The 26,852-nt window shown below is 39.4% G+C and overlaps 1 protein-coding gene across 4 annotated transcripts in view; it reads right to left on the bottom strand.

Moving 5' to 3' along the window:
- Window positions 1–1,141: 1,141 nt before the first annotated feature.
- Window positions 1,142–26,852, bottom strand: part of colec12 (collectin sub-family member 12) — a 46,977-nt gene continuing 21,266 nt past the window's right edge. For 3 of the 4 annotated variants that reach the window (XM_088085703.1, XM_088085704.1, XM_088085702.1), the window contains 7 exons: window positions 12,736–12,858; window positions 9,082–9,168; window positions 7,392–8,435; window positions 5,204–5,884; window positions 4,601–4,743; window positions 3,866–3,975; window positions 2,135–3,215 (listed from right to left, as the gene is read on the bottom strand). In XM_088085703.1, coding sequence (XP_087941829.1) covers window positions 3,047–3,215; window positions 3,866–3,975; window positions 4,601–4,743; window positions 5,204–5,884; window positions 7,392–8,435; window positions 9,082–9,168; window positions 12,736–12,858 — 2,357 coding nt within the window. In that variant the 3' untranslated portion in view covers window positions 2,135–3,046. Of the gene's footprint in view, window positions 2,109–2,134; window positions 3,216–3,865; window positions 3,976–4,600; window positions 4,744–5,203; window positions 5,885–7,391; window positions 8,436–9,081; window positions 9,169–12,735; window positions 12,859–26,852 lie in introns of those variants that run through there. The other variant, XM_088085705.1, reaches the window with a different exon arrangement.

The raw sequence follows: 26,852 nt of genomic DNA, 5'->3' as shown, positions 1-26,852 counted from the left end.
TAAAACTGGATCCAGTTTTCCCGAAGGTTGAAAATTGAAAACATAAACTGGAGATTTGGCTTTCACCTTAAAATCTCAAATAGAAGTCCATCTCCATGGAGAAGTCCATCTAAAAATCATACATAATATGTATTCTGATTGTATTAATGCTAAATGTACACACTGTACTACGTTCCGTAACTTTTCCTATTTTTTTTTAAAGTTTTATGTGAAATATCCATATTTTTATATTTTATTTAATCTTTTATTTTTGTCTGTTTATTTGTTTTTGTTGTTGCCTTGGTCATTTATGAGCTTCATGCATACTTGTATCATTCAGATATATTGGGGTTTTTTTTCTACATGTGTTATCATTTACCTGCTGTTTTGTACATGTTCATTGTGTCAACAAACAAGCAAACAAACCAACAAACAAATAAATAAAATGTACTCCTAAATCAGTTAAATCTTTTCCCCAACAGTTACAATTGATTTATGTGTGTGCATGAATCCATTATTTTAAAATTTTGCCTCTCTGGCACAGTTGAGACACCTTGTTCTGGGTTACAAAAAAGAAAGACAAGAAAATAGTTGGATGGATAGATGGATAGTATTTGTAAAATTATTTTATTTTAAAATGATTATTTTTTAAAAATAATTTCAGTGGCACCTATCAGCCCTATGTTGTTTCCAGGTGTAGCGTTTAGTTTTATAAAGGCTATTGAGTTATTTTGCAAAGAAAAAAAAGGACAACTTAAATGTTAAAAATGCTAAATATATAACATTTAGCAATTTTAAATACTATCTTTTACAACTTTATTCTTATAATATGACTATTCTTAAATCTGTTTTTTTTTCTCAATATGGCCCTCACCATCCTTTTTACATCACAAGGTGGTAGTAAAAATTATTGACGTATACTTAAGTGCTTTAACTATATGGAAATAAAGCCATTTTTAATTTTGTTTAATCTTGTTTTGTTTGAGCTCCAATGTCTGATTTTTGTACACTGATTTTGTTAACAAAGACAAATAAAATAAAAGGATGCAAATGTATGTGAGCCTGATATCAGTACTATATCAAATAGTGGCTTTCATGCCCTATTACCTAGATTAATTTATTACAATATTCAATAGGACAAAAAAATCATGGACCTCCCACACAGTTTTTTTCCCAGTTTATTGTGATCCATAGGAACATGGTAATTTAATTAAGGCATAATGAGAGTTGAGCCAGATTACAAAATGCTACTCAGTCCTTAAGTATTATATGAATCAGTAAACATCAATTATACAAAAATAACAGCTGATTATGCAAATTATAAACATGTAACATATTTCACATATTTGGCATAATGAATAAATCATTGTACGATGGCTACATTACAAAAAAATGTACATATTGTTAATGTGTGACTCAAAGTGTATAAAACTCGTACTGGCAGTTTTAAGCTTAAGAAATCCTGTCCTTCATAAAACAGCAGCACTGCTCACACTGAGCATCTATTCTCAAAAAAAATGACATTGACACTTCAGTTTATACATTAGCTTTGCTTCTATTGATTATCTGAGTTTGCAGTCATTTGCTGATGGTGAGGCAGTGCTCATAATTTTCCTAGGAGCTTATTTCTAAGCTTCTGACAGTATAAAAATAGTTCCATTGTATTAACATAATCCTCTGATATAGATTTTTTTGTAAGTGTAAAGATTAAAAAGTCTGCCAAGAAATAACACAATGTGAAATTCAATCCCAAAACAATGTATCCAATGTGAAACATTATTTACAGATGCACCTGTACAACAAGCGGCTGCCCTAAAGAATGACTTGGTACAGCCAAAATAAATCCCTACATTCTCATTTTTCCTTCAGTACAAATACTAAATCAATACAATAGAGGGCTGGCTCCGTGCATGCTCTGTCTTTTACACCATACTGTGTTGTAAAGTGCCTTTGACACAAAGATCAGTCCGAGTCTCAGTGATGCTTGACTGAGCTGGCGTTATCAGAGTCCTCTAGTCATCTAGAGCTCCTCCTTATGTCCTTCATTATCCTAAACTTCAGCCTCTTCACCTTTCTCCCAGAGACAGTTCACACTGTCTTGGATGGATGCTATAAAACTGGTACTTTCGCTGTGAAGACAACAACAAAAACAAAACACTTAACATCTTTATAAAGTGCTTTATAGACTGTTACAGTAACAGTTATAGTAACGCTAATAACACAACTAAATATGGTCATATGCAACATTAATATAATGATGAACTCCCCTGATTCAGTCAGCATATTTTACAGTGGACACTCAAGATTAGTGTCACCAATTCAGTATCTGACTAAATGTGACACTGAATAATGGCCAGGAAAGTGTTTTTGCAGAATATTATGGTGCTACTGTGAAGTTGACCTTTGACCTTTTGGATGTAAAATTTCAATATTTTACCCTATCAGACATTTGTGTAAAAATGTTGTCATAATTAGCATATTAATTCTTGAGTTATGGCCAAAAACATATTTTCTGAGGTCATAGTGACTTTGACCTTTGAACTTTGACGAACAAATTCTTATCAGTTCAACAATTAGTCCAAGTGGATGTTTGGGCCAAATTCAAGGAAACTCCCTCAAGGTACTCTTGAGATATCCTGTAACGAGAACCAAATATATATATGTATATACAGTAAATCCCATTTATACCATCATGGTGCCTCATTCTCACTAGAGCACCAAATTTGCATAAATCTACAACACTAAATAGTTACCAACAAATACACAATTTACTCCTATTTTAGTAAAATTTGCAAAAGAACTACAGTGGATCCAGAAATTATATATGTACAGCTCTTTTTTTTTTTTTTTTAGAGGATTAACATCTTGAGTAGGTGTGAAGAGACTTAGGGTTGAGTCGCACAGGTTGAGTAGGAAAGCTGATAATATTGATATACACCACATTGTTGGTTTTGGTCTTTATATTGGATTTCTTGCAAATTAAGTTATTTATAGACTCGTGCTAGCTGTATACTTAAGAACACCCACCCAAATGTGCACACAAACACACAAATAGGATATTTCAAAATTAAAAAAAATATAGAAGGTACTGACAGTCAGAGGCCTGTTCACAGATGAAACCAATGCGGTCAGTGCAGTAGAAATCATTCCAGTTGGCATTATGGATGAGGCCAGCACAGTCCTCGCCATCTTCATGACCATGGGTCCAGTTATCAGGCTGGCCAGGCTTCCACTTCCTGATAGCAACGACATGAACAGTATATTTTAAAGTTTAAGCATCATACAAGGTGTTTGTTGTTTAAATTTACAGAATCATGTTGTTCTGAACAGAATGAAACAAAGGATTTTCAGAAATCACTTAAACTGCTTAAAGGTCCCATATAATGCTCATTTTCAGCTTTATACTTGTATTTTGGGTTTCTACTGAAACATGTTTACATTCTTTAATGTTCAAAAAAACACTTATTTTCCTCATACTATCGGCCCAAATATATCTCTACTCACTGTCTGTCTGAAACGCTTCATTTTAGCGCCTGTCTCTTTAGTCCCCCCCACACAAAGAGTCTTACACATCTGCACTCTCTGTGTCTCTGCACTGTCGTTACAGCCGGGGAGTGACAGTAATGGTCCTGTAGCGGCACTTTCGACCATTTATAGCATAATTGTGACATCACAACTTCATGGAAGTTCTGACGGCTTGTTTAAAGTTGCACTTTCTGAATATGGACAGTGTGTGTTTCTCTGTGGATTGAGCATTTTGATGCTTTTACAGTGATTATACAACACCTATACCTCCTCTGTAATAAAAAATACATTAAAATCTGACTTTTTCCAAGATGGGACCCTTAATAACAGATAAAAAAAAAAAAAAGTCAGTTTTTCTCACGTGAAAACAGGCAGGGTTCCATCCACCCATTTCCAGACATTTTCCTCCTCCCTGTCAGTTAGGCCCAGCCAGAAATATCCTTTTCCTGCAATTGCAGTTCTCACAAATTGCTATGGATAAAAGAACAAAAAAAATCAGATTTTAAGTCATTTTATAAAATAGTTTAATTCTTTAAAGTCAGTGAATTTATTTAAAGGGACAGCTTGGATTTTTAAAGTGGGGTTGTATGAGGTACTCATCCATAGTAACTGAGAACTGATCTCCTGCTGCCTCAACAAGTTATTTAGTTTGTGTTATTGTGTGACTTAAGTGAATCTGAACTAACCTTTTTAAAACCAAAGTTACACAATAACACAAACTGACTAACTGATCCAGACAGTGGTAGCCCACCAGCTCCTGTGTTCAGTGAGGTAAAATCACTGGTTTTCTCAATGGAGTCTGACTTTGAAGAGAGCGATCTGATGGTTTTATTTGATGGAAATCACTTTCTGAGATTACAGGTAAAGCAGTGAAAATATTTTAAATAAACCGTACACTTAAACTGATATTGTTTTTTGTTTTTCTGGTGGCTAAAATACATTTAGCTGCTGTCCCCTTCACAGCTGAACATTACTTAGCTTCCATGTCTGACATTACTGTACATAATATATTGTCTATGGAAAGGAACTCCGTACAACCTCACTTTAAAAACGCAACTGTCCCTTCAAGTAACTTGGAGGGTCTAATTTAATTTACCTGTTCCTCATTGTTGGTTATAATGAGCATTTGAGATGAAATGTTGGCACAAAACTGGGAGGCCTCGTCAAAGTTGAGCCTCTGAGAACCAGAGGAGAAGTAATAGCAGTTGTTTTCAAATTTTGTGAACTCAGGTGGGCAACCTGAAATGATCATAAACAGAATATTACAGTAAACAATGTAAGTAAAAGCACACTTAACCCTTTAAACCCTTTTTGTATAACACAGGGAAAAAAGCAATGTCCAACTTGGCAAGAAATGGCCAAAAATTTGTAAAAGTGGGTAAAATGTGATAAGAAAATAATTTTTAAAATTGTTTGAAAATGAGGGAGGGATTAATTTCAAAAAATATCAAAAAAAGACAGGAAAAAATGTCCCATGAAGTTTTATTTATTATAATTAATCGTAATGTAAAATTAGGTAATTTTCTTGTAGCCTGTTTTTGTTTTCACATTTTTTTGGCTAATCTTTTGGCCATGTCTTGTTAAGTTGCTTGTTGCCTTTTCCTGTGTTTTTAAAAGAAATCAAACCAATTTTCTCAGTTCTCAAAGAGTTAATGGGCCACAAATCTATTTCCGACTCTCATGTAATCATTTAACTTACCAGGTGCTGCAGTAGTGGCGACAGGGGACTGGATCTGCTGGGACACGGAGCCTTGTGGTTCCTCTGCTGGTTTGGGAGGTTGAGCTGGTTTGGGGGGTTGAGCTGGTTTGGGGGGCTGAGGTGGTTTAGGGGGTTGAGCTGGTTTGGGGGGCTGAGGTGGTTTAGGGGGTTGAGCTGGTTTGGGAGGTTGAGGTGGTCTGGGGGTTGCAGGGACCTTAGCGGGCTGAGGAGTGGGCTTAGGGGGCCTTGAAACTGGAGGTACGGGCGCAGGTATCCCTGGAAGCCCTGGAGGACCTGGAGGGCCGATGGGTCCAACAGGCCCGCGAGTCCCCTCGACCCCTGCAGGTCCTGCTGCTCCTCTGGGCCCCTGTGGCCCTTGTGGTCCTGGCAACCCTGACAGTCCATCTCTACCTGGAATCCCCAGAGCTCCAGGGTCACCTTTTTCACCAGGGGTTCCAGGTCGACCTCCAGACCCTCTTGACCCTTTAGCCCCTGGAAGACCTCGAGCCCCAGGTGCCCCCTTCGGGCCCGGAATACCTGGTATTCCAGGAGCACCTTTGTCCCCTTTAGGTCCCACCAAGCCCGGCATCCCTTTGTCTCCTTTGTCACCCTTTTGTCCTGCCGCACCCACCGGCCCCGTGGGACCCTTCTCACCTCTGGGGCCCCTTGGACCTGGTGGACCTGAGACACAATTAAAAGCAGATAAGAGCATCAAACATCATGTGCTGTTACTCATGAGGCCTTAAGAAAGAAAACATTTTTTTTCTTGTACTAACGGTTTAAAAAAATATATAAATATTATTTAAATACCATTTTGCCGATAATACAGTGTACTAGAGGGCGGACAGAGATATTCTCCTGGCTGTGGTCAAAGGTTACAAATCTCCCTTTTAATCTAAATCCTTTCATTGCTTTGGACCAACCAGATGACCTGAGATACTCTGAATATTACATTTTAAAAACACTTGTAAAACATTGTTATTAATAGAAATGGAAGGCAGAGAGATTATAAATGTCATTTTGGTACAGTTGGACATGTGTTGTGCATATGTTGACATAATTAAAGGTCCAGTATGTAGGATTTAGGGGGATATGTGGACAGAAATTTAATATAATGTAAAAGTATGTTTTCTTTAATGCATAATAACCTGAAAATAAAAATCATTGTGTTTTCCTCATAATGAGCCATTCATAGCTCCGTCTTTTGTGTTTTCACGTCGACCACCATCGTTAGCAGCCCATTTGTGATGACGGGTCAGAAAACCAGATTGTTTTTAACATGAAACAGCTTTTTTTCATTTGTTTTTTACCAATTTGGCTCTGTTTTGGAGAGGAGGAGGAGACCTCTGTGGAAGTTTGACTCCCATAAGAGCGTCTGGATTGCAGGTTACCAGAGCAAAAATGTGAGCACACAGTAGCAAGTGCTGGGCTGTTTGGTCCGTCTACGGCATGTCAAACAGTTTGAAGAAACACTGATTTGCAATGTGAAACTACTTTACTCAGTGTTTTTTACCAGTTTAAATTGTTTGTTTTGGAGAGGAGGACAGCACTGCTGACATTTCAGCTCCTGATAGAAACATCCAGGATCAGAAATAAGGTGAGCACATGTCAAACAGAGTAGGAGAGACTCTGATTTGTGATTTCTGTGGAACTCCTTTATACAGCATTTTTACTAGTTTAAATCCATTTGTCTTGGAAAGGAGGGGACCTCTGCAGATAATTTGACTCATGTTAAAAAAAAAACCCTGAATGTCTGGATTAGAAAAAAAGGTGAGCACACATTAGACGGTCCAACGTTGTCGGAGAAACACAGATTTGTAAAGTGAAACTACTTTATTCAGTGTTTTTACTGGTTTGTTTAACTCGGTCCATTTGTTTAGGAGAGGAAGAGACCTCTGAAGATAATTCGGCTCCCAGTAATAACCTTTTGAACATCTGGATTCTAAGTTATCAGAGAAAAAAAGTGAGCACACATTAGCATGTGCTGGGCTACTGACCCGTCTCCATAATGCCAAATGTCGTCGGAGAAACACTGATTTGCAATGTGAAAGTACTTAATTTAGTGTTTTTGAACTGGTTTTAATCACCTATTTGTTTAGGAACAGAAAAGACCTTTGTGGATCATTCTGTAAAAACCTCCTGAACAATGACACCAATATATGTCAAATAAATTCATCATTATTCTTACCCTGCATGATGGTGAAGTTGGTGATGAGCTGTGAGTGCTTGGAGTCCACCAGCTTCATCTCCTCCATCACCATGGAGAGGTTGTTGACCTCTCTGTCCAATCTGGCCGCCAGCTCGTCCTGCTGCGTGCGCAGCTCTTTGCTATCTGTGCTAGCCTCCGTCACACTGCTATTCAGCCCCACTAACAGGTCTGTGTGTCGCATCACTGTCTCAGCACAAAACCTCAGGCCGTTAAGATCGGAGCTGATGGCGCCTAGGAGCTGTGTGGTGAAGCTCACGTTTCCGTTCACACGGTCCATGTCGTTCTCTTGTTTGTCTAATCGTGCTTCCATCTCATCAAACTTAGATGAGGTGGCGTTATCGTGGTCTCTCTGGTGGTCCATCAGTTCATGCAGGTTCTGGCTGCGCTCCTCACTGAGAGCTGAGGTGTTCTGGATCTGGCTGGCTAGCGTGCTGAGCTGAGCCCCCAAATCATCCAGAGCTTCTCCATTGGAGCGAGCCAGGGCTGAATTATTGGCTGCCAAAACCTGGAGGTTCTGTACTTTTTCTTTTAGCCACTCTGTGTCAGAGCGGGTCTGCCTGGCTGTCTGCTGCAGACCCTGATAGTCATTCTTCAGTTTCTGCACCGCCTGGCCTGCGTCCTCCACCGTCTTCTGCAGCGTGCTGAGCAGATTCCGCTGTTGGGACTGCGTGATGTTTAGTGCGCTGATACTAACCTGAGTCTGGCTCTGCACTTTGACCTGGCCCTGTATCTCTGACTGGAGCCATGCAGTGTCTGTCTGGAGGTTGTCAATCATGCGGCTGTAGGAGGCCAAGGTCTGGTTGACCCCGCGCAGTGAGGCCTCGTTGCTCTGCAAAACACTCTGCAGGGAGACGTGGCCGTTCTGCATGTCATCTCCAGTGATCTGAAGCTCATCCAGCACATCCCTGTTTCTGGTCGCCCTGAGGGCAATATCAGTCAGCTGGTTCTGCAAAGCCTCCAGATCTGACTTGAATGTTTTGATGTCACTTGTGGTATTAACCGATTTCTCTCCTGCCTGATCATCTAAAGTGGTGAAACACAAATTTATCAGTTAATAGAAAATGTTTATGTTCTCAGCTGATGTAGGTAAAAACTGTATATATACTAAACAGCATATTTTTCAAAGGCTTAAGTTAAAGATCTTCGACTTCTTTCATGCACTCATTAGATATATTTCTGTTAGGAATGCATGGTACTGGATTTTCTGGCTGATAACTAATACCAATATTGACATATCTGCTTTTTCCCAACCTAATTTTAATGATCGTCTCTGCTGTGGAATTAACATCATATTATGCATACGCTTACTGTGATGGCCCACCAGCAGATGGAGACATAAAATACAATGCTTTACAATGTATGTGACATTCATTCATTGTGCAAAATAAGAAAAATACTTCAACTTATGACTGATGTTTTGTACATGTTCACTTTATCAATAAAGGAAAGAAATATTGGTTTGTGATATTATTGGCTGATTTCTGCTGAAATTTCATTTTAAAGCCAATATCTGCCAATACTGAGCCAATATTATTATTATTATTACTTTAACCTTGAACAATAGAAGCAAAACCATAAGCGTTGTGTTTAAACAGTTTCTATCTATCTATCTATCTATCTATCTATCTATCTATCTATCTATATCTTATCTTGTGCCAATGAGACTTACCTAGTTTCTTTAAGTCGGTCTCCACAGCATTGATCTTGCCTCCATAATTCTGCATGCCCTCTGTGACATTGTCCATTTTCTGGACCACTGACAATAGATGAAAGAGACAGTGTAAATAGATATGTACAGTAGATACACTTACAGGGAAAAAGCAAAAAAATTAAATAGACAATATTGTGATGCAATATTTTCTCTCACTGTTTGGCGAGAGGAAACTTTCACAGATACTGATGCAGGAATTGCATTCCCTGTGAAATATGACCTTCTATTGGCTATAAAGGATCTATGAGGTAGATAAGTATAAGAATGTTTACTTATGATCACTTACATTTTGCTGATACTACTTACACGCTTTCACTTTAGAAAGTTTTTAAATGCAATACTTTTACTGGAGAACGAGTAATTTTACGTGGCAATGCTTCTTTTGCTTAAGTAAAGAATCTGAATGTCTCTTCCACCACTCATAAATACCTATAAATCCTGTGAAACTTATGTGTAAACAGAGAATTTACTCAGACAAGCTGATAGTGAACAGCAGAGGGTGCTGCTGCATTCATTCCCCTCCACTGAATAACTGCAAACAGCAATTCTGAACACAGGATGTTGAACAGATTTAAGAGTTCCCGATTTTTTTTTGTAACCTGGCAACTCCACATCTGTTGATCGATACAAATCTCGATTTTTCAGAGCACATTCACAAATTCCACTTCAGTATAAACAATGTCAAACACATGATGAATACCACACTAGCACACTCTGGTCCCGCTCTCTCCCTCTCTCCTCCGCACATCTGCAACAAAGAGTCCATCTCCTCTCCTCTGCCGTTTGTTTTTCTGTCGGTACGTGGGCGTCTAAAAACTGCCCTGGAAAACATCCTTAGCTTTCCCCTGTTATCATTCCAGAAGTGACAAAAACACGAAACAATAACAGGCACTTGGGACAAAAACACACAGGACCAGTTTCAAAGAGCGGTTGGTCAACTGCTGAGAGTATGCAGCTTGAGTCTCACCTCGTTCTCTCTCCTCTAAAATGTCTTTATCTTGTTGAGTATTGAGAAAAGCTGTATCTGCCTTGTTTATTTCCAATATTCATTCTATATTGCTATATTACTGCAACACTTAACAGTGACAGCAATGCCTGCCACACTATCTTTCTCCCTGATGTCAGCATACCTTCTTATTCCTCTCTCTTAATCTTTCCATCCCCCGCAGTCCTGTATTGGAAAAGCATTATGAGTTATATAAGGTTGCTACATCGAGTAAGGCTCATTGGCTGCCTATTGTGAAATTATGAGCCATACTTAGTTATCCAACAAGAGGCCACACAGATTAATGCTGATCAATGCTGCAGGAGCACACACTTAGTGACAAAGCAGGTTGCACATACAGTACCTTAACATTTAACAAATTGCGTCATTTGGGGGTCCAAGATTAAGAATTAGTGCAGAAAACTGTTTATGTTGGCTGGTTAACAACAGTATGTGGTGTTTTAATGGTATAGAAAAGAGGAAAACAACACAGATCTTGGCCTTCTCTTGCTTCTTGCAAACTATGTTGGACACTTACACCCATTTGTTAGTCAACCTGCGGTTCATGAGACAACAAATTGCTACCAAGCCATAAAATCTCCTCTGGGCTGTTAAGCCAGGGTAGTCGCTGCGTGGTCATCTGGTAGACATTAAACCCAAACCACCAAAATCACATGGGCTCCATGCAAACCCAAAGCTGGAAACCCAAAACAATCCTGACAGCACTCACTGGTCACGTCTCAGATTTAGATCTTAACTTCTATTTCAAATAAAATAATTGAATAAAATCCATGTTTTAGCAGGTTAGGATGCCTGTGGAGGAGGTAGGACTTCAGTTCTTTTGCTCAGAGATGTTTTGACAGGTTTTCTATGATTGATTGGGGCCACAAATGTGTAAGGCTGAACAATACATAAAAGTGCACTCCATATCGAAGGCGTTTGAGATATCTGGTATTCCCTTCTGTTTCTATTTAACATTATCGCCCTGGTTCAAACAGGGAGAAACAGCTGAAATGGGCTGCAGTAAGGACAATGTTGCACAAACAACTATGTTTCTAATCTCAAACTCTGGCCAGTGTCCGAAAGATATCATTTCAGTGGAGGTTAAACAATGAAATCTGTCAAGGGAGTCTCTTCAAATGGTAAATCTTACTCTTACTGAACTCTGACTTGGTTGGACTTAGCTTTGCATTCGATTGCAATGACACAACATTTTGACTCTCATCAAACCTCAGAGAGAAAGACAAAGCCAGAGGGACTGCACATGGACATGAAGGACATGAAGGGATAATCTTCTAAAATATAAATTTTATTTATAAATTCATTTGGAGACTACAAATAAGAACATCAACAGTTGAACGGATTCTTTTCCCAGTTGACCCTTTGAAGTTGGTTGATTCGATTGATGCTAAACAACTTTTTTTACAATCAAAAAACACAAAATAACAAGCCTAAAAGTCTGCAACCATGCTAGCAACTCTTAAAGCTGAACTTAAGCAAGTTCTGCTTTGAGATCAATGCTAATGTCAGTATGTTAGCATGCTAAACATGCTTACAATGACAATGTTAACAGGATGACTTTAACAGAATATGTCTGCTATGGTCACAATCTCAGTTTAGCATGCTAGCTAACATGCAAACAAATGCTACTTTCTACTGCAAGCTTATGCCCTCCACCCAATTTACTGGACAGATTAAAGATTTTGACTTGATTAAGGCGCTATCAGCCCAGTTACCAAAAGAAAACGTTCACATTCACGTACGTTTCTGCAAACCACAAACATGTTACATTTGCATGTTTCGTGATGTCAAATATAAGTTGATCTTGCCATTGGGAGGTCGGGAGGTTGTGTGTCACTGAGGAGAGACGCCTGCTAAGCTGCAGACCACTGAAGACTAATGTTTAATACCAAATACAAACAAAACCACATTTTAGCGACCCTTTGAAGCATTTCTCAGTGACATTTGCCACCAAACATGGGCGAAACAAAATGTGATCTTTTCCAAACCATAACCAAGTGTCTAACCTCATGTTAACCAAAGCATTGTTGTGAAACATAAGTTTCAATGTATCTGCTACAAAAGAATGTACAATGTATCTGTGGTTTGTAGAAATGTTCATTGCAAATGTTTTTCCTGGCTATTGGGATGTTGCTATAAATATAATTATAAAAGATCAGGAAATCACCAACATCAGTAGGATATCCTCTGGAAACCAAAATAAGGCAATCTGTCCAATATTTGGCTAAAAACAACGGAAGATTTGTCTAAAATAAGATAACTAATAACTGATTGATGGCTTAAACCTAGACAATTTAAGATTTTCTGACTTTTCAGGAACCTTTGGATACTAGCAGTAGGCAGTGGTATAGTGGTACTGGATGAGGTGGTTATATTACTGGGCAGATAGGTTTTAAAGAAAGTGGATCTGTGAAAGTGAATCCAGAGGCTGTGGGCTTAAAAACCCAGTTTTTTTCTTTGCTGAATGTAAGACTAAATGTTCTAGGATTTGTGTCATGTGACCACAGCTTTAAAATCTGTACTATGAAGGTCAAGGACTGCAGCAGAAACATGAAAAACTCAACTACTGTGCAAAAGGCAATTTATTCGAGTGCAGTTTGACTTACCTTTGTACCCAAGGACAGCCACTGCTATAGTGAGCAGGGCACAGAGCACATAGAGCAGTGCGATAGCCGCCCTCAGTGCCCAGTCATTTTTACACTTGGTGCACTCTGTACCCTCCTGAATACCTGCAACACACAACAGACTTTGTGTCATGAATCAGGGCAGAGTATACAGTAAGTCTGCCTCATCTTAGTAACAGAGGTAGTACAAACAAACAGTAGTAACTCAAATATTGTGCAACTGGAGCGAGAAGTTAATAAAAATACACCAAAAGTTTTCATTCAAAATCTAAATCACATGGGGTATTTTTTCCATTTCATAACTAAGTTTAGTACTGCGTGTCTAAAGTGGGACACACTGTGCCTTTCTTCAGCCAAGTATCAATTGAAAACATTTGCTGTCATGCGTAAGACTCAGAACCAAACTTTAAAAACACTGCACATGTGTTCGCCATACGACAGAGAAACAAAACACTACCATTTCACTTTCTGTGTCATTCCTCGCTGCCATCCAACCTAAAGCCGCGGTGCAGTGAAATTTTTGGTCATTCATAGCACAGATGTTCACAAGTCTTAACACTATGTCCTGAAAACCACCAACACCACGTGATACAATGCTAAACATTATAATATAGGCAGGATGTTTACTTGACTTCATTAGAACTGACCATGAAGCCTCTAGCAAGAAGAGAGAGGGCAGCTGGTTTGTACTCACAACAGGCAATAAAGATCTTTCAGTAGATGGAAGTAACTTAAAATCTGATTTTCTGGGAAGAGAGAGCACTGGTAACACTATGAGAGAGGAAGGATATAAAATAAATAGCCTGAGCAAAGGCACAAAGGTTAAAAATATACTTTCATTGTCATGATATTAAACATCTCTTAATATTTAGGGTAATTAAAATGTGATGTATCAGTGCAACATGGTTATTACTTTCTCTCTGTCAATCATGACATTGTATCTTAAAATGGGGCAGCACTGCTAAAAATAGGATGTCAGACAATCGTAAATTTGGGAAATAATTAACAACTAAAGCAAGAACTTCAAATAAAAAGTTGGTCTTTCGCCCTGTTTACACCTGGCATTAGAATATGTTTACACATGCATCTTGAGTGACCGCTTGAGATCGGATGTCACTTTCCTGCTCTAAATTCAAATAAATATATGATTATTTCCATTTGCAAAGACAAAATACAATATTGTTTTTAACCAGCAGGGGGCAGCAACTAAAAAAAATCCTATGTCTAGTCTGCCAAAAATTAAAAGATAAGATAAAAGAAAGAGGGCACTTCCTGTGATGGAGAAGAAAATGTATATGTTTGCAGTTTGCTGAGGTTTCTTCCATTTTTCCCCCTGTACTTGGGTTTTCTTGGGGGAGTTTTTCCTTTGTCGATGTGAGGGTCTAAGGACAGGGATATTGTATTCTGAGGCAAATTGTGATTTGTGCTGATTTACTTTTAATAAATAAAACTGAACTGAATTAAACTGAACACAGGGCATGAACAGTGCTCTCCAGCTGAGTAGGCGGCCCTTCAGTGTGGCCCTTAGTGTACACACTTCTGACAGAATGTGGCCATATGCAACTTAGACAACATCTGAATGTGATCTGAGCGACGGGATCTGAGGATGCATTGAAGATGCATTGGGTGCATTTTTGTCCGTACTTGGAACTGACAACTTATGATCCACAAGACACATTTCAATACCTGGTGTAAACAGGGCGTTATTCTTCTCTTGGCTAATCTGGCAGTTTGATTACGAACTGTCTGATCATCTGACTGCTTGTGTTTCGTTGTGCTGTTTTTAGGGTGGAATTCAAGTTGGACTTCTGATCATTTCCATGATTTTACCATTTTGCATCACTTTCAAATTCAAAACATGTTCCTTGGAGTTCAGGTAGGTCGTTTGTTTCCGCAGGGGAAACTTAAAAAATTCTCCAACTTGTATCTTCATATAACTTCTCCCCCTAAGAGTTTCAGAGGCCTTTCTCTGTCCCTTTAAGTCATGTCACCCGTGATGGGAGCGAATGTGTAGCCACAAGAGACTCCATCCTTCCCAGTCAGGGGTGAGCCAGGACCACCAGAAGGGTACTGGGATTTGGCCTCTCGGCTTTGGACCCACACATCTGTGCAAACATCTCGTCTGACCACCTCAAAGGGGCCCAGCCGTGGACCCAGACATGGATATGCAGGCCACTGTTGTCCTTATGTGTGCTGAGAGCCTCATGTTGGGATCCAGCACAGAGAGCTTCATCAGAGAACCCCCCCCCCACTGGTCCTGACCACATGCTGCTTAAAGGACAACATCACACCATGTAAACAAGCAGCCGACCGTCTGCAGGTCCTGCGTCAAGGGCAAAGCGGGGGTGGTATTTCTGTGTTCATTGGCGTTCGAACATGGTGGCAGTATCATTCGACGCTTTCAGGGTCACTGAATTTCAAATACTTTCTCACAGGTTTAATCAAGATTTTTAAATTCTACATGCTTTAATAATTAACTTTTCTAACACTAATAACATACAAAAGCAAATTCTTCTTGGTACAATGCCCTAACAAGAAGAGCAAAACTATATTAGTTGAGTACTTTCTAAGACAGGGTTTAAAGGTTGCATCACATAAAGGAAGACCTAACAATCAATGTACTTAAAAACTGTTCTTAATGAGGGGGCAGCAATGGAAAGTGCTCGATCATCTTTGGATTCTGACTTCCAACATGGATCTTGAAGCTATTTGCAAATCATGAGGCATGTCTATGACGGTAAAATTAAAGTTCACACCATCACATACTTGGCTGTAGAACCTGGCTGCAAAAATGTACTAAACCAGACTGTCATGTTCTCACAAAAATGATGCTTCCACTGAACTAACATGGAAATTCACTCTGGGCAGAACAGCCAGTAGCTCCTTCCAGGGTCGCAACATTTTCCCACCACATGTCACTGCAGTGTTTTCTGTTCCTCTCTGAGGGCTATTGTATGAGCAACGATTCTGTCAGCAATGTGGCACACAGTAATGATGAAAAGCAAATCAAAGGTAGCTGCAGTATTGTGTTACATAGAATGCAGAAAGAAAATAAAACTTCTGGGTTTCTATGTCCACACTAGACGCGGACCAACTAGTTCTTTGTTGGTTTGCTTTGTCACAAAATGAAGATGTTAAATGTATTCTGCAATTGTGGGTAAACTGTTAGTAAACAATCTTGCTAGCAAAACTGAAAGCCAACACCAGATTACGGGTAACTCTGTTGTTGGGAAACGATCTTTGTCCACTTGGCATTTCATCCTTCTAAATTTGCATTTTTCCGGCACTATGTCCTTGATTTTCATGGGCTAAACTTGGATACAGGTAGCTAATGGTCTTGCACATGGTCTCTATTTTTTATATGAAACCTTCCACCCTCCCACTGCGCTTAAGAAGGGCCCAAACATATCTAAAATAAAAGCTTTGTCAATTTGGTGTTTCTCGTACCAATTTTTGTAGCTTCTTCTCAGATGAGTGCTGCTGCTACTACCTGTATTGTTATTGGCAGGGGGCTATACACCAAGAAATGTCTTGGACACAGCAAAATAAAATAGGAAAATACATGCAGAGGGCAGAGTCTCTGCAGGAAAATACACTTCTAGTGAGTCATAAGTGATGGTTGTGAGGGATTAGTTTTGTATCAACCTATAGGCTGTATTGCTTTTTTTATTTTTAGGAAATCCTGCATAGGATACCTCAGCCCATTCTCATTTCCAGATCTCCAAATACCTATGCTTTGTCACGTCCTTCGACATGTGATATCCACAACAAACTCACTCCTATGTAAACCCATCCACAGAATATTTGACACTGAGAGCAGCTGATGCAGGATGAAGAACAAGAAAGTCCACAAAGGTCGAGTGGGAGGATAGGGAGGTAGACGGGTCAAACAATAGCAGACTTTCCCACAGTTGGTGTCACCTGTGAAAACAAGTGTCAGTATTGCTTTAATGTTATATTACCTGTTCTGACGTCCTGTGTGAAACCAAAAATCACTGTTGTATTAAAATAATGTTACATAATACAAATGTTACATGTTATGTAACAACCCTACTGTATGTAACAATCAACACAACACGTAATTTTGTTGCCTAAACATTAACATGTCCATATCATAAGATTAACCACAGTTACAATGTGTTTTAGCTGTGCATCACAAAGATACACTAAAGGGTGTGTCGGTATCAGACGCCGAGGGGACATGACAAAGCGTCTGTATATGACAACTTGGGAATAAGGATGAATTGTATACCTTTAAGGTTTGTTGAGATAATCATAAAAAAGTATCGCAAACATTTCTGCGACTGAACTTATATTGTGTATTATCCTGATACTGATAATCCGAGCAAGCAACATCTTTTCAAAGCAAAATTCCAAGGATCATGAAAATTTTGATGTAAGAAAATCAAATACAACCTTCAAATCTAAAAGTCATCATCATATTTTCTTTCAGTGTACAGCTTACTGTGTACAGTTTTGTGTTAGAGCCCCCCATCATGTACCTCACCAGTCAGTAAGTGTGTCATATTTCATATCCACAGGCCCACTGAGACTTCTTGCTGTCTACGCATAAACTACCACAGTACATAAACATGCTGACACATACATGTCATGAGCTGACTGAAAACACATTGCTAAACCAAACGGCCCAGTGCACAACACGGAGGGACTGAGCCTGTTGAGAGTTAAGGAGCTGGCTGGCAGCCAGGACGTCCCAATCAACAAGATGGAATCCAGCCAGATTATCCCCAAGAGGTAAATAAATGCCAGAAAAGCCTAGAAAGAGCGAAGGTAACATGAAGTGTACTGTATCTTACATATTACCGCTGTCAAGTGAGAACCATGTATTCCAGTTTTGGCCTGTTTTTTTTGTATTTACATAATCACTTACGGGCTGAGCTTACGGACCAGGACAAAAATAAATATCCATGAGCATTTATCTAGGGATGACATTGTTGTTCTGTTAGTTGGCCCACCACTTTGGTCCAGTCTAACATATATCAGCAATTTGATAGATAATCAAAAAATTGGCATAAGAAATTCATGGTGTCCAGAGGATGATTTCTAATAATTCTGGTAGATACTTTATTAATCCTGTGAAGGAAATTGTTTTGTTGCAGCAGAAACAAGCAGCAACTGAATGAAATATTCGTTAAAAGGGCATAAATTGCAAATATATATATATATATATGTATGTATATATACAAAGGAAGGTACTTAACGTAGAATAAAATAACAATAATAATAATGAAGATATGTATTGTGAGCCCATACCTCTTCCTCTTGCTGGTCAAATGTTGAGTTATCCAATAAAATATCTCAATATAGTAGATGGATTGTCATGACATTTGGCACAAACATTCATATACCCGTGGAGATGAATTCTTACAGCTTTAGTGATCCCTTAGGGTTATCCTCAGGTCAAGAACTGAATTTGTCCAATAGAGTGCTACAGGTGTGATGTTACTTTTAGGCCAACCCAAGCTGACATCTCTCTGCCTGGTTCCCTCAACAAAAGATCTATGGGATTTTTCCATTGGATTTTTTTTAGAAAAGTGGAAAACAGAAGTTTATAATACCTATGTTTTTGCTTCTTGTCAAATTTGTTCTGTGTGCAGCTCTCACACTGGTCAGATACATTACAGTTAATGGTCCCAAGTTGTCTAAGTTGATACTGATACTAAGAAGAAGTTATGGTCAGTTGTGGTTCAGGAGCAGAGAAAAACAGGGATGACAAGAAAAGAGGCACAGAGAGAAAGATGGGGGCAGTCCAGTGTGGTGTCTGTTAAACAGCTGTATTTCATTTGGACTGTGAGTCAGTCAAAGAAAAAAAATCTCAACACTTATTCCCTTATTCCGTGTACCTGCCATTAGACTTGCCTGCATACCCCGTCTCCCTCCTGGCTGGCAGTGGAAACTTCCATGGCAACACAAAGAAAGCCTTTACAGACTAGAGCCTTTTTGTGTGAAGACCCTTTGTGCAGAGTGTTAATACTATTTTATATACAGTAACTGGGTGGCTACCACAGCCGAATGTGGTTGCAAGCCAAAAACCAGCAGTCGCACAGACAGGCCATGCCTCTCCGCTCCACCTGGATGGAGTCTGACAGATTATAATGCTGCCAAATGCTGCATTTTTGTATCACATTTCCAGAGGAAACACATATTTTTCTTCAAAGTGGCTACACTACTATGTGGTATCTGTCTAGAAACTGTCAAAACTACGATTACATCTAATTGTGGCTCAAGTTACAGTTTGTAATTTCCATAATCAGCCTTACTGAAACAATTTGGCTTAAAAATTGACTCAACAAACTAGAATGCAAAGAAGTAGACACATAAATGTATATAAATCAAACCACAGTGGATCGCTATGAAACAATATTTTTTTCCTTCCATAAATTAAGTTGATTTCTCTCATTATGGCAACCCACTTAAAAGACGGCTTTCAGAAAATGTGCAACTTAGTAATTCTAATGTTAACATGCTGGCATTGTTTATTATCATGTTTGTTTTAGTGTGTTAAGGCTCAGAAGTACTTGAATTTCAGCGGAGGGCTGCAGTCACTGGTTCTATTCATAGGGTCCGCATCAGCTCCCAGCAGTAAACTGGAGGGATTTTTAAGTGAGCTTATTCTGTCCTCCTAATGTGGACATCAGGAAAAAGCGAATTTAAGAAACCGCTGTTGGATCCAAAGTGAACGTCTTTCAAATATCCAACTTCAAACTAACTTCGCAGTGGCGAGGTGGCTGCGGCTGGCTTGGTTGCAGTGTTTTGGAAGTTTGGAAAAAGTGACTGCACTGCCAATACACTTGCTATGTATACAGGGACAAAACATGAGTGGTAATAGCTATGGATGGAGCAGCTATGTCACTCGTCCACCATCAGTCCATGATCAGCCCCCTTCGGCCTTTGGTCTGGAAGCAGGAACAGAGAGGAAAATGCTAAGTGAGCGTTTTATGAAGTGTTAGGTCAAAACAGAGGCTGGGATAAGGGTAATGTAAGGGTTGCAGGGTTGTATTACTATTGCACAGACTTCGGCTTTGAATGATGTCACCAGCACAAGATGACAATGGCCATATGTGGGATATTTTAGCTTCATGTAAGCATAGTGGGGGTAAATGGGGGCGTGTCGTCCATCTTTACATACAATCTATGGTCTGGACCAATGCGGTGGACAGGCTTAGCAGACAGACTGTCTTTCACTTACCCCAGAGTTTGGTTTTGCCACTTCCTGTTAGCAGATTTGTCCATGTACTACAGTTGAATCTGGGTAAATAATCTCTTTTGCAATACAATGCATTTAGACTGATGCAATTGTTTTTATTTATCTTGCGCAGCTTGGGCTCTAAAAACTGAGAAGTGGTGCTTCTGACTTCATTCATGAGGCAATGCTGAACCTCTAAGTGAGCTAACAAGGTGTGCTGGGGTCGTGGTGTCCCCCACTGGCCCTTATAGCTACCCCAGTATTAACAGTCGCCAACTGGAATGTTAACAAGTAAACACTCTCCAACAGAGGAAGTTACCACTGAGACAAATTACTAAGACATTAGGGTCCTTGAATTGCTGAGCTGGCCTGGGCCATGTTTTTTTCACCCGCTGCTAACAGGTTTATGACACTTTAAATTGGGCCCCACTCCTCTGGAACATCTGGACCTTGTTACTGTGGAGCCCAATCAAAGGACGCATGCAAACATTTGATACATAATACCTTCATGCCAAGCATCACATGAATAAGCGAACTTTTTTTTAAGCGTTGCCTTCTGAGGGCTATTTTTGGTGTTTTTATAAGAAACCTTCTTAGTGGTGCTCATGATGAGTAAGGAGATCAGGGGTTTGTTGGGTTGTTTAAAGAAAAATAACATATAGATGGCTGCATGTCTGAACAGGATGACATGCCCTCATTACACATACTGTACTCACACATGTACACACAAACTCATTGCCTAAAGCTGACCAAGCTAAACAGCATCCTTTGAAGGCCTTGACCACAGACTATAACAATAACACCATACTGAGATATCCAGTAAGATGTGGACAGGCATCTCTGGAAAACATCCTCTTCAGCAAACTATCATCCCTCAAGTCTTCCACGAGAGAGACCTGTAAAAAATGTTCTTAAGGACTGTAGGAAGTTAGAGAGATCCTTTACTAAAGGAAAGGTAAATTATTTTTTTGGGGATAGCAGAGCAGGATCTCTGATCTGTTTCTCACTCTGCATACATTCTTTCTTTGTAAGATTTATTTTAAATTATGAATCTTTTAAAATCATCTGGTGAAACAACAAAGACGGCGTTTTTATATTGAACACTGATTTTTGAAGGAGCTGTCTGGGAGAAATGTTTTCCAATGCAGTCCGCTACGCGACTTCTATTTATCCTCAACGTTAGTCACATATATGGACACAGGTGGAGCCTTCTGTCCATAATCTGCTTTCATTTTGTCGGTATTTGTGCACATTTTTTGAAAGCTTACAGATATGAACGAAACAGAGCAGCACCACCGGAAATCAGTGTAGTGTAGCTTAGCTTAGTTTAGTTTTATTTGCACATACATATGTCTAGAATAGACAGAAAAAGAAAATCAAAAGTTTCAACATTGTGCTGGAGAGGTTAGAAGCCAAAAATGGCTTATAGTGAGCCATTTTTTAAGATTTTAAGATTGTAAAATTGATCAAAATTCCAAGTCTAGGCTAAATACAAAAATTTATAGAAATGAACAAATGACAAAAGGTTTGTATTTACAAAGTGAAATGCATCACAAAAGAATTAATGAAGTGCTAGTCTTTGCAAATTAGGGTCCTTTTCAGATGTTTTTTGAACAGCAATAATGTAGACGTTGATTGTAGTGATGGGAGTAGGTTGTTCCAAAGAGATGGTCCTCTATTTCAATGAGTACAGAGGATGAAAGTCCTTATGGTGTCTTCAAAAAAACGCCACTTTGAGTGAATCGATAGTATAATGAAAAGAAAGTCATGTCTATATATCGTGTGTGTGTGTGTATATACTGTATATGTGTGTGTGTGTTGTGTATATGTTTTTTTTAATAGTTTACACAAAATCTCTAACCTGTTTATATATCACTCAAACGCCCAGTCTTGTCCATCATCACCTGCCCTCTTTGCTTTCTATACACATTCAAAGATAATGTTTTCCCTGCAAGTCCTTCAAGCACTCTGGTATGCTTCTGGACAATTGGAAGTTCCATGGAAGTTGTGTAACAATAAGAGAGAAAGATTTGGAAAAAAAAGAACAGCGGTAAATCTGTTGACAAAACCGTGCAAAAGGAGAAAAATGGCATCTTTCAGTGGAACAGAGCTCACTGTTAAGGGGAAAACTTAATGGTGCATTTCTTTTTTGCCAAGCAGGCTGCTGTTTTTGTGCTAAAAGTCACAAACAGAATCTAATTGGTAGAGAAAACAGTTAACTGGCCTATTAAAACAGGGATACAGAGCCAATGAAGCAGTGAACATGGAGTTGATTAGATCTGCTTTTGTCATCCCATCTGCGCTTGGTTAGAAGAGGGTAGACTGTGACAAATGGGTCCTATATCACTATCTCAAGAGACAGACTTTTAAGCACGCAAGTGTGCCTCATAAACAAAGCTGGGCCACTGTATTGGGGATACTTTGTGGGCCAGGATTGGATATCAAAAAATCTTGTGTTTGAGTCAGCAGTTTCCATCAAAGACTGAAATCCAGGTTCAGTGTGTGTCTCCTGGTCTCACTGTGGATGGTGAGATTTGGAGAAACAAGTTAGAGTTACTTCTGCGGCCACAAGTTTCAGGGATGTGATGTAGGTCCGGCGTGAGCTGGCGAGCAAAAAAGGTGTTGGCAGGCAGGATTTTTTTTTTTTTTTAATGTAATCGAGAATTAATATTCCCAGGGAAACCGTGAAATGCAACTCAAATGGCACCTGCATCTACACTATTAAAAAGGAATGTTTTAAAGCAGGCACATGCAAGTATGTACACTTATGCAACCACAGGACTTTCTAACTCATGGTAAGCTTTATTTCAACTCCTAAATTATGTGTCTCTCAACAAATGTCAGTCCAAATAATGATTATGCATCTCTATGGCTAAAAAGACTGGTTACTTTGTTATTTTCTATCCCTGTGGTATAAAACTGGACCTAAACCAACAATGACTCGGAAAACCATTTAGTCAGTATTGTGCCGAGAAGAGACCACTAAACATAAATATGTGGTAGTACTAAACACGGTCCAGGATACTCAGTCCAGCCTGACAATCCATTATTACACAAGTATATACAAACCAAGTCCAACGTTTTTTTTTGTTTTTTTTAAATCATCTCTTTCTCTGGACTGAGGCTGAGAATAATACACATAAAATCCCAATTAGCTTTACCTTTATATTTACCTTATGTTTTATTGTACACTATGTACTGAACAAAATTTGTACCCTCCTCTGGCACATTACACCTCCAACTGAAATGCATGACATTTACAGTGAGAAAATGCGCTCCTTTAAAGCACACATTTTAATTACCAACATTCACATCTGTGAATTTATAAAAACATGGAAGTCATAAACTAAATTTATTGGCCTGAGAGGAGAACCTGAGACCCCCTGGCTTCTCCTGCTCATGTTCCAGTTTTGGCGTTTTGGAATGAGGTAATTTCAAGCAAAACAGGACCATGAGAACCTCAGAGAGAGGAGGAAGAGGGGGATGGTCACTGAAGCTCGCTTTCACTATGCCAGTCAAACTATATGAACATCTAGTCTTTGACCTATGACTTTTTAAAATGTGCAATGCACGTACATGTCCTCAGTTGTAAAAATGAAAAAGTGTGATAACAAGCAAACTGGATTCACAAAAGTATAGTCTAACTGCTCAATTAGTTACCAGTGTTATCTTCTCATGCCAGGAAGATACAACAGTATTACCAGTGAAATGACAACCATAAGTCCCTGTAGAAAGCACAACAAACCTACATATAGCATTCATAAGAGTAGAAGTAAAAAGACTTCATACATAAAATCAACAGTTAGCCTAACAGTGAACTGCAATCACTGAGCATATTGTATTAGCATCACATCAGCTGCAGAGAGTTAGTTAATGGCTAGTTAGCTTGGAAAGCAGTAAAATGAACTGCTATAACTACAATAACCACCTCTCAGTTGTAAGTCTCCACCAACCAGTCAACTTATAGTTTACATCTGTTTCTCTCTAAACTTACATCTAGTTATGACAGCAGATAATGATTCAAATGTGGATGTCGATGCAAAGAAGCTACAAATTCTAAAACATGGATGCTTCACACACATAGTCAACCCGACAGCACAGAAAGTCTATGCAGTTAGCACAGTTTAAAGATGGACACCCAAGATTAGTGCCACTAATTCAGTATCTGACCAAATGTCTCCCCTTCTGATCCTGTTGCCAGAAAAGTGTTTTTGCAGAAAATCATGATTTTACAGTGAATCTGACCTTTTGGACACCAAATGTCATCACTTCCTTATTTTACTGTATTAGACATTTGTGCAAAATTTTTTCATATGGTATAATTCATCAGTCACGGCCAAAAACGTGTCTTTGAGGTCACCTGCTGAAACCTGCTGCTGCTCATGGAAGACAAATCCCCTTAGGGGCAATAAATGTTATATTCAGTACATGTGTATTAATATATTTTGTTCTTGGTTTACAAAGTAAGCTTATCAATGTCAAAATGCACCCAAATGACCACTAATTTTGGATCCAGCTTGACATGGAGAGCAGTGGCTGATCCGATTTGGCTCAAGAACCCAGTCTAAATCCTAAGGTGCTTCATATTAGTGATGTAGTCTGCCAACATAAGAAACATGGTTATTATAAAAGAACACATATGGAACAAGTTCCAATGGCAAAACTCATATTAGATATAAAACCGTTTCCATCACTGGTTTCAGTCATTCCCTGGGTTAAGCAAAGTGCACAAGAGGGTCTAATAAAGCCAGAACTTACGGGATGTTGTATTTATAAACTGAAACATCCATGTAGCAATCTGACGTGCCTCTGATCTCATTATTTCTCAAGAACCCATTTTTGTCCAACTTATTTTTCTATTAACAGGAAAAATGTGTCACTCTGGTTGTGAAATGTGGATTATATAAGTGTGATCAATGTAAAAAAAATCTATAATTGTAACCACGTTAGTCTGAAGAAAGATTTTATTTATAATGGCTCCCACAGTGAAGCCCCAGAGAACTATCTGTACCTTGGACGACATTTAAAAATCAAACGCGCTGAGATCAATCAAAGAGCCTGACTCTAATCTCTACCTCACCACAACAACACGAACACAAATAAACTGAGACGTATTTTGTCATGCGGGTTAAGAATATATCATTACACATTCATGTGAACCCAAAACCACGGCTCGGGTGCCAAGTTGAACACTGAAGTTAACTCCACGGACCATCTGTGTAGTTGGGTTTTCGTGTGGTCACGCCTGCTGGGTGGCCCGCCGTGAAAGCACTTAAGATTCTGAATCAGCAACAATCATCACCCAGTCTGACGATCATCGGCCCGCGTTTGTGCTGTTCTCCACCCCATCACTGCACACCACTTTTAAGCTTCATCGCCCAGTAGAGCCAATAAAACCACACACTGTGGACCCAGCCAGCGGTCCAGTCAAATCTGGCTTTACTTTTGGGGTAAGATGCTGACCACAGAAAGGGTGGTCTAACTTCCAGCTCAGGCAAGTGTAGCTGCACTGTGGTCCTCATCAAAACTAGTAGTGATGTAAAGTATTATTAAACAGGTTTTATCAAAAGATGCCATATTCTAAATCTCCAAAGTAGAATTATAACATATTTTCTTACTTATTGCTGGTGTTGATCTAATCATACACTCTTTTAATTGCATCGGCTAGTTTTAGTTTTTGCCACCTAAAACAGTGGCTTTGATAAAAGTGCTCTTAAACCTGGTTCAAGACCTCTTAAACAACTACGCACATCAGAATCTTAAGAATAAGCATGTCATTTTCCTGTATCAGCGGCAGAAAAATGGCCACAAAATGATGACTAGCTTGAGTGCAGCTGTCACAATATACAGGTTGTTGTGAATGACTATACAGAAATCACATCTCTTAAATCAGCAGATCTTGGTCTGCATAACATATGTTAAGCTAACTGCTCATAGCAATTGCTAATCAATGCCGACTGTAAATTACATCGGAAACGGCCAACATGTCAAACTGAATAATGAGGTGGAATTACGCTCTTCCTGTCAGTGCTGGCCTGGTGTAACAGGCACCTTCTTACTGACCTCAACAAGAGGAAAAGGCCAATATACGGGTGGTTGGGATCTTTAATGATTCTCCTGGCCTTTTTCTTGCAACACCTGGTGTAAACATCCTTTATACGGGGTAGAGCAGCACCTATTATGTTCAGGTGAACAAACTACACTTTGTAAAGCCTTGCGGTCCTGTTTGATGCCGTTTCTGTACTATGCTTTTGATAGCAAGAGTAGAAACTCCTCAGTATTGGAAGAAGTAGCCGGATTATACTCAGGCATCAAGAGGTGAAATAGTCTCTTCCTTGACTTTCTCATCATTTAGTCAGTATGCAGTGATCAGGTCAGGCCCTGGGAGATGTGGACACCAAGATACTTAAAGCTACCCACCCTGTTCACCGAGGACCCATCGATATTAATGGGGTCATAGTTACATTGCTGCTTCTTCCCAAAGTCCACTCATCTCCTTAGTTTTGCAGATATTCAGGTGTAGGTTTTTGTCCTGACAATAGCTGGTCAGGTCCGCTACTTCTTTCATGTAGTCTTTTTCATTGTTATCTGCGATCAGGTCCACCACAGCTGTGTCATCAGCAAACTTGGTGAGGGTGTTGGAATCATAGATGGCTACACAGTTGTGTGCGTACAGGGAATACAGTGGGGGACCCCAAATGCAGCCCTGGGGTGCTCCAGTGTTGAGAATGAGGGTGAAAGAGGTGTTTCCTCCAACTTTCACCACCTTGGGGTCTGCCTGTCAGGAAGTGGAGGATCGACAGGCACAATGAGGTGTCTAATCTCAGCAGGTTTTGTAACTAGCCAGGAGGAAACTATGGTGTTAAATACTGAACTGTTGTCAGTGAACCGC

This window comes from Plectropomus leopardus, chromosome 12 (genome assembly GCF_026936395.1).
Source record: "Plectropomus leopardus strain MGB_pleo_1.0 chromosome 12, ASM2693639v1, whole genome shotgun sequence".
Taxonomy (NCBI): domain Eukaryota; kingdom Metazoa; phylum Chordata; class Actinopteri; order Perciformes; family Serranidae; genus Plectropomus; species Plectropomus leopardus.
Note: the sequence above shows the minus strand (reverse complement) of the source record. Positions and strands in the feature narration are given on the sequence as shown.